The 14152-nt window shown below is 39.3% G+C and overlaps 1 protein-coding gene across 8 annotated transcripts in view; it reads left to right on the top strand.

Annotated features, from left to right (window-relative positions):
- Window positions 1–158: 158 nt before the first annotated feature.
- Window positions 159–14152, top strand: part of dgki (diacylglycerol kinase, iota) — a 56221-nt gene continuing 42227 nt past the window's right edge. For 5 of the 8 annotated variants that reach the window (XM_058772480.1, XM_058772477.1, XM_058772482.1 and 2 more), the window contains exon 1: window positions 160–1001. In XM_058772480.1, the coding sequence (XP_058628463.1) occupies window positions 790–1001 (212 nt within the window). In that variant the 5' untranslated portion in view covers window positions 160–789. Of the gene's footprint in view, window positions 1002–14152 lie in introns of all 8 variants that reach the window. The other 3 variants (XM_058772483.1, XM_058772479.1, XM_058772478.1) reach the window with 1 other exon arrangement.

The following is a 14152-nucleotide window of genomic DNA, read 5'->3' as shown; positions in this document are numbered from 1 at the left end:
TGGGATCATATTGTATTAACATTAACACCCAAGGCTTTTCTGACAAATCAAAAACTGGGGGTGTAGCCAAATAATATTATAATATTAGCTCTTCTGTCGTATCAAAAGTTATGGGGGCGTGGCCAATATGTTAATATTAATGAACCTACACAGTCTCTACAGCCAGGATTTGCGCCTGCTCTGTCTCAGTCTGGTTATAATACGGCATTTTTTTTTTTTAAAGGAAATAGCCTATACAAGCGCCATAAATCTAAAGAAGCTATGTTTATTATTTAAAAAATGTTTTGTGCATTTATTTATTTTTCCGCTGTCTCAGGAGGTTCCTGACCGAACAAAAGGTCTGTAATCACAATCAGGTCCGGTTTAAACGCTCGCGTAAACACGCTTCTTCTGCATCGCGTCTCGCTCGCGCACTCTCAGTGGACACGCTTCTATCGCGCTCACGGCGGACACGTCAGAGATCACCACGCATTTAGCGTGTCCAGTCAGAGAACCCTCTGCCCTACTTTCATTCCCGATGCTGGAGGAGGATGAGGAGGCAAATCCCAGAATGTCCTCGCAGATGGATGCAGCTGTTGTTGTAGTTCCGCGGATCGTGCGTGCGCGTAACGTGAGTGAATCGTGAATCAATAGATAGATAGATAGATAGATAGATACATACATACATACATAGATACATACATAGATAGATAGATATTATTCATCCCATGAGGGACATCGGAGGACGCGTTTGGAAGGACTTTTAAGCGCCGGAGGAGAGAAGGGGGTCCACTCAGTGCCGACCGGAGCATGATGGACCCCCTGGCCGACATTCGCGCGTCTCAGGCGGAGCGCAGCGGCAGAGGAGCCGCCGGTGGAGAATCAGCGGACGAGCAGACACGCGGCTTCGGGAGAGACGCGGCGATGGGCGGCAGCGACAGTCTGAGCAGCTTCGCCGACATGGAGGACTCGCTGGAGGAGAAACTCAAAGGTCTGGCGTTCAGGAAACAGATCTCGTACAGGTAAATATGTGTCCGTGTTCAACACTGCGTTTATTTCTTCACCATATGGAGCGGTGAAACATGTCAGATGGTTTGTTTGTGTGCGTTACTGAACAATGCAAACCCCATTTGTTGTGCAAATCAACACCCACCCACCTAAATAACAGAATATTATAATACACATGGTGCCAGGATGTCCTGTGAAAGGAGATTTCGTTTATTTTCACGAGAACAGCAATGACATTAGGGCTAGTGTTGTTAAATGTATTGCATTATGTGAAAAAACAAACATTTCTGATCTGTATGTTGTCCTTTGGCCTGCTATTGATTTGCAAGCATTTACCGGTGTTTTCCTCTTGCACATGAAATCCTTGGGCAATCAGACAGGCACTTGTATTGAATTGTTTTAATTGACATTTGACCAATTAATATAACATGAACAGAGCGATGCATGGCTGTACCCACACGTCAGGGTCATAAACGACACGTTTTGACATATTAAAGCTCATTTCGGCACTACAGAATGGTTTTCAATTTCATAATAATCTCTGGTGCATCCATAAACTGAAGCCATTGATGAGTTTGCTTGTGCAGTGGTGCTTCTCGTGTTTTATCTACCTTAAAACTGGCTTAGACATGTTGAAAACATCTAAATCTTGCTTTTTTGGATGCATTGATCCTGTCGTTCATTCCAGATCAATGTAAGGATTGAGCCATACCGACCACACTGGTTTCATGCAGTCACTTGAGAAAACTTGCCTGTTCATCTCTTCTCAGAGACCCCTAATTTGACCTCCCCCTCCTCCGTTTTCCACCTGTCCGCGGAGGAGGGTCACGACCACCATTATTGCTCCGTCAGAGTCTTAAGGTCAATCCTCCTCAGAGCAGATCAATCCTCCGCTCACAATTAAGGCCAGTCTCTGAAGAGATGATCAAAGGTGTCCTCTCTTTCAAAGGAGCGATCTATATCCATCTCCAACTCAGATAAGACGTCAATAAGTCTCATAAAACAAACAAACAAACACGAGCCAGCATTGCCTAAAATGCAAAGCATCTTAGATAAAAGTTTGGCTTTTTAAAGCAAAGCATCTAAAAATGGAAGCTTTGAGGTTGCCAAAGACAAAAACAGGCATTGTTCCAAAATCTAGTGAGCTGCCTTGGGGTTTACTGTCTATATAGGCAACATCTTAACTGTAATGACACCTTATAAGTGATTGATTTGAAGTGCTCTGTGTAACTAGCATTCCTCAAATGAAATGCACAGGATTTCCATGATACTCAATTCACGAGTTCACACTTACATATAATAAACTGAGTAAAGGTTATGCGTATTTGGCGTGCTATCCAGGGAGAGGGCTCCGAGCTCGGTACTTACCCCCGAGCCCAGGGTACTCCCCCTGTCCGGGGAGAGGGGTCCGAGCTCTGCATTCAGCCCGGACCCAGAGCGTTCCCCCCCCATGCTGGGGTAGGAACGGGCTGAAGGTGAGGAGTCGGGGTGGTGGAGGGATGCTGAAAGACTAGAACTGATGGAGGTAAGACTGCTTTGGTTATTTATAGGGGTTCGCTCTCGAGCTGATTGGATAGATGGTGTGATTGCTGATGATGAAGTGGCTGCGTTAATTATCCTCGCGTGCTCCTCCCGAAATTTGTTAATAAAACATCACATACTACAAAGTATATACACCCACAAATATTGGGTAAAATAGTGTATATATATTTGTGTGTGTGTGTGTGTGGTCCTGGTAAACCCTACGATATGGGGACAAAATGTCCCCACAAAGATGGCAATATCCAAAATCCTTGTCATTGTGGGGAAATTTTTTGGTCCCCATGAGGAAACAAGCTAATAAATCATGTGTTGGGTTGAGGTGTATATATATACTATATGTATGTATATATTGAATTGAATTGTATTAATATTTTTGTAATATGAATTACTATATAAATAATAGCGTTCCTCGCATGAAATGAAATGGAAACTGAATTCACAATTGATTTCAGTGTGATTTTAATTCATTTGTATGATAATCAAGTGCACAGAAAAATATATAGCATCCATAAATATTGGGTAAAATAGTGAATACGGTGAGGAAAATAAGTATTTGAACACCCTGCTATTTTGCAAGTTCTCCCACTTAGAAATCATGGAGGGGTCTGAAATTGTCATCGTAGGTGCATGTCCACTGTGAGAGACATAATCTAAAAAAAAATCCAGAAATCACAATGTATGATTTTTAACTATTTATTTGTATGATACAGCTGCAAATAAGTATTTGAACACCTGTCTATCAGCTAGAATTCTGACCCTCAAAGACCTGTTAGTCTGCCTTTAAAATGTCCACCTCCACTCCATTTATTATCCTAAATTAGATGCACCTGTTTGAGGTCGTTAGCTGCATAAAGACACCTGTCCACCCCATACAATCAGTAAGAATCCAACTACTAACATGGCTAAGACCAAAGAGCTGTCCAAAGACACTAGAGACAAAATTGTACACCTCCACAAGGCTGGAAAGGGCTACGGGAAATTGCCAAGCAGCTTGGTGAAAAAGGTCCACTGTTGGAGCAATCATTAGAAAATGGAAGAAGCTAAACATGACTGTCAATCTCCCTCGGACTGGGGCTCCATGCAAGATCTCACCGTGGGGTCTCAATGATCCTAAGAAAGGTGAGAAATCAGCCCAGAACTACACGGGAGGAGCTGGTCAATGACCTGAAAAGAGCTGGGACCACCGCTTCCAAGGTTACTGTTGGTAATACACTAAGACGCCATGGTTTGAAATCATGCATGGCACGGAAGGTTCCCCTGCTTAAACCAGCACATGTCCAGGCCCGACTTAAGTTTGCCAATGACCATTTGGATGATCCAGAGGAGTCATGGGAGAAAGTCATGTGGTCAGATGAGACCAAAATAGAACTTTTGGTCATAATTCCACTAAACGTGTTTGGAGGAAGAAGAATGATGAGTACCATCCCAAGAACACCATCCCTACTGTGAAGCATGGGGTGGTAGCATCATGCTTTGGGGTGTTTTTCTGCACATGGGACAGGGCGACTGCACTGTATTAAGGAGAGGATGACCGGGGCCATGTATTGCGAGATTTTGGGGAACAACCTCCTTCCCTCAGTTAGAGCATTGAAGATGGGTCGAGGCTGGGTCTTCCAACATGACAATGACCCGAAGCACACAGCCAGGATAACCAAGGAGTGGCTCTGTAAGAAGCATATCAAGGTTCTGGCGTGGCCTAGCCAGTCTCCAGACCTAAACCCAATAGAGAATCTTTGGAGGAGCTCAAACTCCGTGTTTCTCAGCGACAGGCCAGAAACCTGACTGATCTAGAGAAGATCTGTGTGGAGGTGGGCCAAAATCCCTCCTGCAGTGTGTGCAAACCTGGTGAAAAACTACAGGAAACGTTTGACCTCTGTAATTGCAAACAAAGGCTACTGTACCAAATATTAACATTGATTTTATCAGGTGTTCAAATACTTATTTGCAGCTGTATCATACAAATAAATAGTTAAAAATCATACATTGTGATTTCTGGATTTTTTTTAGATTATGTCTCTCACAGTGGACATGCACCTACGATGACAATTTCAGACCCTCCATGATTTCTAAGTGGGAGAACTTGCAAAATAGCAGGGTGTTCAAATACTTATTTTCCTCACTGTATATATGTATGTATATATTGAATTGAATTGTATTAATATTTTTGTAATGTGAATTACTATATAAATAATAGTGTTCCTCACATGAAATGAAATGCAAAGGAAACTGAATTCACAATTGATTTCAGTGTGATTAATTCATTTCTATGATAATAAAGTGCACAGAAAAATATATAGCATCCATAAATGTTGGGATGAAATCATTTTTTGGTAACGTATTTGTAGCATGTTTATCATCTCTCATATCATTTCTCTCACTTCATCCATTATCTTTTTCACTAAGCTTGTCGCAAAACATAGTTCTGTGCCACAAAGTGATCTTATAATGCAGTTCAATCAGCATAGTAATCATGCTGCTACCTTTTGGAACAGGCTTCTTGTCAGAAGCATATCTGATGTCTTAAAATGCAGCCTAGGTAGGCAGCTCACTAGGTTTTGGAACAGAGCCACCATGTTCTTCTTCATACTCTCCTGAAATATAGCACTTATATCAGTTTTTTGTTATCTAGTGAATCATGTTCAGCTTATAAAGAGGCTCTTGTGTCCGCTCTCTCTCTCTCTCCAGGACGCTCTAGGAGTGCAGCAGCAGACAGTGGAACATAAAAAAGAGCTCATGCATTTTTAAGTGTCCCGATCACAGCCTCGATTGTAGATTTATACATGCTTGACACATTTTCACTCCGCCAGGCTGCTGAAAAGTTAAACATGCATATTTATCGCGGTCTGCTCAGTATCAGAGTCGGCCTGCAAACAACTTGTCATGTTTGCAGAGCTTCTGCAAATGGTGGATGGCGACGCCATTAACTATGCTAAATGGATCGACCAATCATGAACAAGTGTTTCGAGAATTCATTTACACCTGAAATGTAATGAAAAAGGACATTCATTGAGGAAAATAATGTGTTTTTAATTGGATTTGAATAACTGGCTTATATGGCAGAGGGGGCGGGGCTGTAAAGTGCGAGGGATTGGTGATGTCATCAGAACAGGAAATTTATTTTAGAACCGGAACAAATCACATTTTTATGGAGTATTAAAAACATTTTTTCTCATAATAGCATGCAATCATGCGTAATTAGACTAGGGTCGGTTTGTTCATGCATTTTGAATCCAGAACATTCAGTCATCACAACGAGCAAGCATATTACCAGGAAGTGATGCGTTGTGCCGCCAGTGATGCTGCAGAATAGATGGGAATGGATTTAATATTTGATCGCTTACAAGTGTTGTGTGTTTTATCAGTGAAACTTTAATAAGGGCCCCGGTGCATTTAGTCATCTGTCATCTTGTGCCAGTCCTCCTCCCGTTTGGCACTTTGCTCCGTGCGTTTGGCTGAAGACTGTAAACGCTGCGCCCAATTAGGACGTACCCTTCACAGTCAGTTTAGCGCTCTGTGTTATTTTTTATCATTCTCATTTCTAGCTGGCATTTATTCAGGATGCGAAATGGCCGCCACACCTACTGTAAACGTTGATGCGCAAGAGAAACTGTGTGTAAATACTGTATGTGGGCTGAAATCAAGAACGAGGTGTTAGTGTAGTCGTTCTATCGGTGACTAAATGTGCACGTACCTTTTTTGGACTCGCGATTGCCCTTTTGTAAGTTGCGCCTCACTGGCCAGAGTCCAGCTGACGTGTTTAATCACGCAAAGGTATGCGTATGTGCGTAAAACAGGGCTTGTCTTCTTGTCTCATTTCCTGCAAAATGCAAAACCCGGGAGCACTCAGTAGATCCTGATGGCTGACGCGAAAAAGGATTTTACATAAATGGTCATAATCTCTCCTGAAGATGGCTGTGCGCAAAGGGGACGGCTTAACGCCGATAAAGCCAGTCTTTTTGCTTTTTTTGCTTTTTTCGCTGTGGCGGGGGTTTGTTTTGCAGTCTGAGGAGACGCATTAAAGGATTGGACTTTTGAAGCTTTTCCTTATTAGGTATATGAGTGTAAGAGGCTTTTCCTCAGCTGTTCTGTTCGGTGAAGCATCCGGTTGAACCAAGCTGCACCTCATCAGGGTTCGAAGCAGAAATTTAGTCCCAGGCTTTTGTTTTGTAGTAGGCCCAAACTGCATTTTCACTGATTTAAGAGCCAAATGATGGCTTGAATGACATTTTATGCCCATAGCTAAATGAATGTAGTACATGTTTACAATCTTAGTTTGTTTGTTTGAGGACGTTGTGTCATGCATTTTCCTACAAGTGGTCCATCTCTGCTGTGACTCAGTCCTGCACCTGTAGTTCTGGCAGAGGAGCACCTGCAGACAGCCACCACACTGGAGGTGTGAGAGTCTTCATCTCCTCTCCGTCTCTTCATCCGTCCTCCTCCACTTCAGCAGGGAGTTAACACACTCTCACCGCGTGTGCCGTTCGCCCGCTCTAATTCTCTCTGACACTGATGGCTCAAACAGGCTCGCTGGTCTTTTATAAAACATGCTACGGCAGCTGCCGTCAATGTGTTTTGGTGGAGCATCAAATGAGAGAACGAAATGTGGTTTTAACTGTTGTAGGCATGATTTTTCCTTATGGACAGGCTTTGGTTTGTTGCATCACTTACCCATTGTGTTAATAATTGTGTCTCTTAGAAGTTTTAATGCACTTGAACTTACGTGATATACTTTTGTTAATATTTTTACATCAGAAGATTAAAAATATAGGCCAAATTTTCAGAAAAATTTGTATTGCATTTAGATGCAACAAATAATGCTATTGCATTTAGATGCAAAGAAAGTTATTGCATTTAGACCCAATAACAATGTTATTGCATTAAGATGCAATAAAAAAATGTTATTGCATATAGATGCAAAAAAAAAAAAATGTTGTTGCATTTAGATGTGCAAAGTACCATTTCATTGCCATGAATCAAATGAATTGTGTGCAGTATCATAAGGCATATTTAATAAGAATTTATGGCCTGGTTTAATTAATTTTTATTTAATTCTTTTTTAAATGGATGAAGGACAGAATCTATTGCAAGTGGACACAGGTCTGTAATTTCTGTTAGGGTTTCAGGCATTTTTGTTCAATCAGTCTTTGTTTCATTGCACAAAAATTGCAAAGAAATCAATATTTATATTTTATCTAAGACCAGAAATTTCCAAACAATTTTGCACATTTTTGTGTTGATTTTAGGGGAAACTCCAGACATCAGTGTAATGAATGTAAACATGGTGAATGAGTTAAATGGAGTAGAGAGGACATGTTGTCTCCGTACTGCATATATACAGGCTGTACTGGGATTACTGGGCGGCTTTTTTAGCCGATGATGTGACAGGACTGAATTTAATTCATGATCTGAATCCTGATGCTGAGTAATTTAACTGATTGCTGGAGCAGTAATGTTGGTGTGTAATCCTACCTGCTGAACCATTTTTATTCATTCATGTTAATGGCATATTAGAGGATTTCATCCTCTTGTGTTTGCTACTGTTAGTTACCTCAGGTGCATGGAAATGTCCACTGGGTGCTTGCTAACCTGGTTTGGTCTTTTTGATATAAAGTAGGTGATATTCACTCAAAGGTATTCACATCACAGTAGGAATAATATTACATCTTGGGTAAGAAATTAATACTTTTATTCAGCTAGGACGCATTAAAGTCACATTGAAGACATTTACGATGTTAAAGATTTATATTTCAAATAAATGCTTTTGAATTAATAATCAAACAATCCTGAAAGAAAATGTATTATGGTTTCCACAAAAATATGAAGCAGCACAACTGTTTTTGACACCACTGATAATAAAAAGAAATGTTAATTGAGCAGCAAATCAGCATATTAGAATGATTTTTGAAGGATCATGTGACACTGAAGACTGGAGTAATGATGCTGAAAATACAGCTTTGATCAAAGGAATGAATTACATTTTACAATATATTTTATAATATATTTTAAATTTCAAATATTTTTTGAAAAACATTTTAAAAAGTTACAAAAATATAGTTGCTTGTGTATGATATTAAACAAAGAAAAATGTGCTAATGCCTAAAGCCTGTTTCCACCTAAGTGGGAAAAAGATACATTTATGAATACATTAATTTCTTGCAATTGTGACTTATGTCATAACATGTAACTTTGTATCTCATAATTGCAACTTTATTTTTCACAATTGTGACGACTTCCTCTCAAATTGCAAATTTATTTCATATTTTAAACTCTCACAATATCCCACAATTACCTGTTTTACTTTTTACTAAGTTAAATTAAAAAGGCAGAAACAGGCTAATCCAATTAGTTAATCTATTCAGGTTTGTTTCTTTTTCTTTTTTATTGCTTTTTAAAGTTTAAATATTGTAATGCAGTTCTGCCTCTGATGGAAGCAATAAATGAAAAGATGCAGAAGAGATCTGAAGTTTATCTTGCATTTCTCAAGCTGGATGACGTTGAAAACACATGCAGCTCATTTGCATTCGCTCTGTGCACACATTATCTTTGCAGCACAATTCTCTGGTTCTGTCTCTCTCCTGGTCTCTTTCTCTGTGTAAAGAGCTCACTAATTATAGCTCGCCTCTGTCTCTCTCCAGCTGTGGTCTGGGAGGTTGTGCGTGTGTGCGTGTGTGTGTGTGTGTGCGTGTGTGTGGATAGGTTCAGCCCTTTATACACTGATAGCACAGGGTTACAGCAGCCCGGGCCTCATTTAGCAAATGATTAATTCAATTAGGCAGCCAGGACCTCAGGTGGAAAAGAAAAACCTGGAGGCCCCTCACGTCCCCGAAGCCTTGCAAGAGGAGATCTGACCCGCTTTTACCACACTAATGGAGGATTCAGGGTCCTGACACACATTAGTGTTGCATTCAGAACGCTGTTTTCAACACACAACACAACATTTACCTGATCATTACCAGCAGAGCCATCTGCCAGCGTCACTCTGTGTTCAGAGGCTTTTTGGGACGCGCAGGAATTGAGTGGAGCATTTGAGTGGCACAGGTCACAGATAACAACTGCATATTGTATTAATGAAAACTCAGTGAGCTGCAGGTCATGAATGGCTTTAGTTGAGATGAATGGTAGGTGTTTATTTACATTGCTTGAGGTTTAGGATGTCAAGGGTTAATTTTCAGTTTAAAACTTGTGGTGTCATATATCAATCCAGTCACAGAGTAGAGATTAATCGCCCATAACTGACTAGTTGATTGAGTTTTTCTAGATTATCTAGATTTTTTTTTTCTTGTAGGTTTAGCAGTAGTGTTTTATTTATCATTCTGAGCTTTAGCTTGTAAGACACTTTACATGATAAAAAGTTGTGTCTTTGAATTCTATTTTAAATTTTAAATTTAAGCTCAATTCTAATTCAACTGCCCATTCTTTAAATCTAAATTCAGCCCAATTTTTTTTTTACAGGTCATGAATGTGTTTATTTTGACATGTATTTCCTGTGATTTGAGATGTCAGGGGTTAACTTTCTATTCAAAACTTGAGTTTAAGGTCGGCCATCCAACCATAGAGTAGACAATCCATCCACAAATTGCTGGCCGATTATTGAGTTTATTTAGATTATCTAGAGGGTTTTCTTGTTTTTCTAGGTTTAGCATTAGTGCTTTATTTACCATTCTGAGCTTTAGCTGTTAGACACTTTGCATGATAAAAACCCGCTCGGAAATGTTGCATCTTTGAATTCAATTTAAAATTTAAATTCGAAATTCAAATTCAACCGCCATTCTTTAAATTTTAATTCATGTTCTAAAAATTTTTTTTTTTTTCTTTCGGGTCATAAATGTGTTTTTTGACACTGGTGATAGATGTTTATTTACATTTCATGTGGCTTAGGATTTCAAGGGTCAATTTTCAATTCAAAAGTTGTGGATTTTGACATCAGTCACAGAGTAGAGATGGATCAGGAGAGTTGATTAATTGTCCACAAATGATTAGTCAGTTGAGTTTTTCTAGATTATCTAGATTTTTTTTATATATACAGTAGTTTTAGCATTAGCTGTTAGACAGTTTGCACAATAAAAACCTTTTCTGGAAAGTTATATAAAAAAAATGGTACAGTGTTTTAATGTGTGTGTGTGTGTGTGTGTGTGTGTGTGTGTGTGTGTTACATTTTTAGGATTTTAGGGTGTCAAGTTAACCCCCCCCCAAAAAAAACCCTAGAGCTTTGTATAGTCAGCTTCAAGAATTTAATTTTAGATTAACTAGCACTAAACCTTGTATAAACAGAGCAAGCTGTGGTTGATCATTTTACCTGTTAATCTGTGTTCACTTCCTCTTGTCCAGAGCAATCTGTGAAGTACATCAGACTGATTGTCAGATTGAAGTCAAAAGTCAGCTTGAGCTCAAGACACCTATAGCGATTATCATTTGAAAATTACAGTAACTAAACCTGTTCTTTTGGAGAGGTTCGTATGAAGTGGACTTTTGGGACTGAGCGGTCTCTACACACTGGTGTAGGTGTGCGGTCCGCTGGAGTAAATCTCAGCCCCGAGCTTCGCTCTTGATGGCGGGGCTATTTTCAGCAGATGGATGGGTCAGATAGGGGAGAGATGCGTGCTTCCGATGCCTCCCCCGCACCCTGCGCCAAACGCCGAGGTTAATTATGGAGGTGTCAGCAGCCAGAGGAGGAGAACAGAGAGAAGAAAGAGCGAGAGGAGGTTTATGTACAGGCAGGAGTGGGATCCATCCCTCCCACATACTCTCCCAATGATGCTCTTAATCTCACACACACACTCACACAAAAGCATCAGCGTCACAGTTATGTGTAATTATACAGTCCGATCCCACACGCTCCCACTCGCGGAGCCCCAGAGCGCGCACGACGCCGAGCTGTCACGGTAACATATATCTATAACGTGAGAGAACATTGCATGCAGTGCAGAGCATTCAAACACCTCCTTCAGCTGCAAAATATATGTGCATTATGTATTACGACAGGGTAATATATTATATTTACAGTGACAAATATGATGAATATTTATGTGCTTTTTTGGGGAAGTGTCTTAGAAACTTAATAGTAAAAATTAGTTTGTATGTTTGATTCAGAATCGGTTCAAACTTTCAATTTAAATTAAACCATTAAAAGATTATTTAATTGTTTGGATGGTCGCTCAAAAATGTTCATGAAGAGTTATGTGGCATTTTTCATTTATTCTTTTTTTTTGTAAAAAAATATTCTGAAAATATTATATTAGAAAATAAATTATATAATTTGGAAGTTTATATTTGTGCATTTAAATGCAAATAATGAAATTAGATTTTTACTGTATTTTAGTTCTTGCATGAAACATTTTGAATTGAATTAGATACAATGGCTTTTCATTTTCAATAATGGTAATTTCAGAGCAAATTCATAATTATCAAGAAGATACATTTTACATTTATACATTTGGTTGATGCTTTTATTCAGAACGATTTGCATTGCATTCATATGCTCATGGATTTTCAGGGAATTGAACCCATGATCTGGTCTTGCTAGAACCAATTACTGTTTGAGAAATGTAAATCTATAAATTGAATATCGTCAAAATACTGATTTTTTTATTTATTTATTTTTTTGCTATATCGCTCAGCCATACTGTATGTGGTGTTGTTGTTACTAAACTCTTAGGGGCCAACCTGACTTGGTTTCCTGTCATTGTTGTTGGCCAAAAGGCAGACTGCGTGTGTGTGTGTGTGTGTGTTTGTCAGGTCACAGACAGTCAAGGGAAGGACACAGAAACTGCAGGGGGTCTGGACCTCTCCCTCAAAACACCGGGAAATGTGTCACAGCTGTTTCTGTTGCGCTGCAAAGCAATTGAAACAACAAATTTTACATGCAAGAGCAAACTGTGCACATAACGCTGTATTATTGTGTCTTGTATTGAATGTCGGAAGAGGAGAAATCACTGTTATTTACAGCGTTAATAAAGTTCTGCCGTCCATACGGTTTACCCTGAAGGATTTACTTTGATGTAAGATGTTATGCTTTAAAAGATAATGAATCCATTTATCAGCAGAAGCTATTTGCGTTTAAGACCAGCATCGCTAATGCTATTGCTCACATGTGATTTGAACATTTGAAAACTACTAACCATAAGAATTTGGTACACTGTTTATGCTGCAGACACGGATGATACCTCAAGTTGTGCTGTTTATTGAATGTTCTGTAACTTTTATAACTGATCAGATGACAATCGAGCTAAAAAGTCCCATAGAATTACATTGAAGGAGGGAACTGAGCCAGTATCTAGAGAACAGACTTGTGGGTGAGCTACCCAACTGCAAAGCAACAAGATAAAACCACTAAGAACAACATAGCAACTCAATAAATAAAACTTAACGCTGTAACAACCCTCTCAAAACACACTAGCAACTGCATAGCAATGTCAAAAACATCCAGAATACCCTAGCAACCCCATAGCAACAAAATAAAAACTAAAAACCACTCCGAACACTATAGAAAGAGAATGAAAAACACTTGCTACCAGAACTTGGAACCAGAACATTCAGACACCATAGCATAGTGTCACTGAGTTTTGCACAATCAAGCACCACTTGTGAAGTCCCAAAAGTCATTCATGAAAAAATGGTGCGGAGTCAAACATATCTCAGTACCCAACAAATATGATAGGTCTTGTGAGAGCTGAGACCAAAAAGGTGAGAGAGAGGGGCACTCCCAAAAAAAAATGCAAAACGTGCCTAAAGATCCTTGTGAACAGAGATTACACTTAGGAGAAGATGACAGATTCTTATAAAAAAAGTTTCATTGGAGTCAAGTAAACCCTATGCAGAAATTTCCAATGAAGCATTTAGTGATTAGGGTTTTTAGAAGACAATTTAAACATACCCCAATAAAATATGCACATCCTCATTAAGATCCTTAGCCCAAACAGTTGTAATAGATAAAGGTCTGTATGAATCCTCAAGAAGAAAGAGATGGATAACTGAAGCAGGAGGGAGATTCCTCAGAAGGAAGGATAACTCTGTCCTTTGTTCACTTCATTTTACGGATTTGTTTACAAACCAGGCACAAATCGACGTGGGTTTTTCAGAAAAATTTAAACTAAAAGACGATGCTATTCCTTCCGACTATATTGAATCCAAAAGTAATGTCACAACACACAAGTGTGAGTAACTATTCACTAATCACTGTTGCTTTGTCTGTTTAACAGATCATTTGATATGAGTATTTATGCGGTGTGAACCTAAATCACAGCAGCGTCCATCTGTGAAGGACATAGACTGTCAAACACACAATTATTATCCAATCATAGCAGAGGGCGTTACTTCCGAGTCTACAATCTGCCACGCTTATTCAAACGGAGTGTTCTGATCAGGGGGTTAAAAACAGGAAAGAAAATAACATGTTTTTTATGCAAAAATCTGGATAACATTATAAGTGGACCTCAGAGAACAGCACACAATAAAAAACAGAGGCAGTTCATGACCCTTTTAATATTTTCTTCAGAAAATGTGCAAAAATCTAGTTCACTTTTATATCTTCAGTCAATTGAGTGACTGAATTGCTTCAGTTCTTTTTTTTTTTTTTAAGAAATCACCTGTTTCTTTTGCCTTCTTGAGTCTTTCAGTGAGCTGA

This window comes from Onychostoma macrolepis, chromosome 04 (genome assembly GCF_012432095.1).
Source record: "Onychostoma macrolepis isolate SWU-2019 chromosome 04, ASM1243209v1, whole genome shotgun sequence".
NCBI lineage: Eukaryota > Metazoa > Chordata > Actinopteri > Cypriniformes > Cyprinidae > Onychostoma > Onychostoma macrolepis.
Note: the sequence above shows the minus strand (reverse complement) of the source record. Positions and strands in the feature narration are given on the sequence as shown.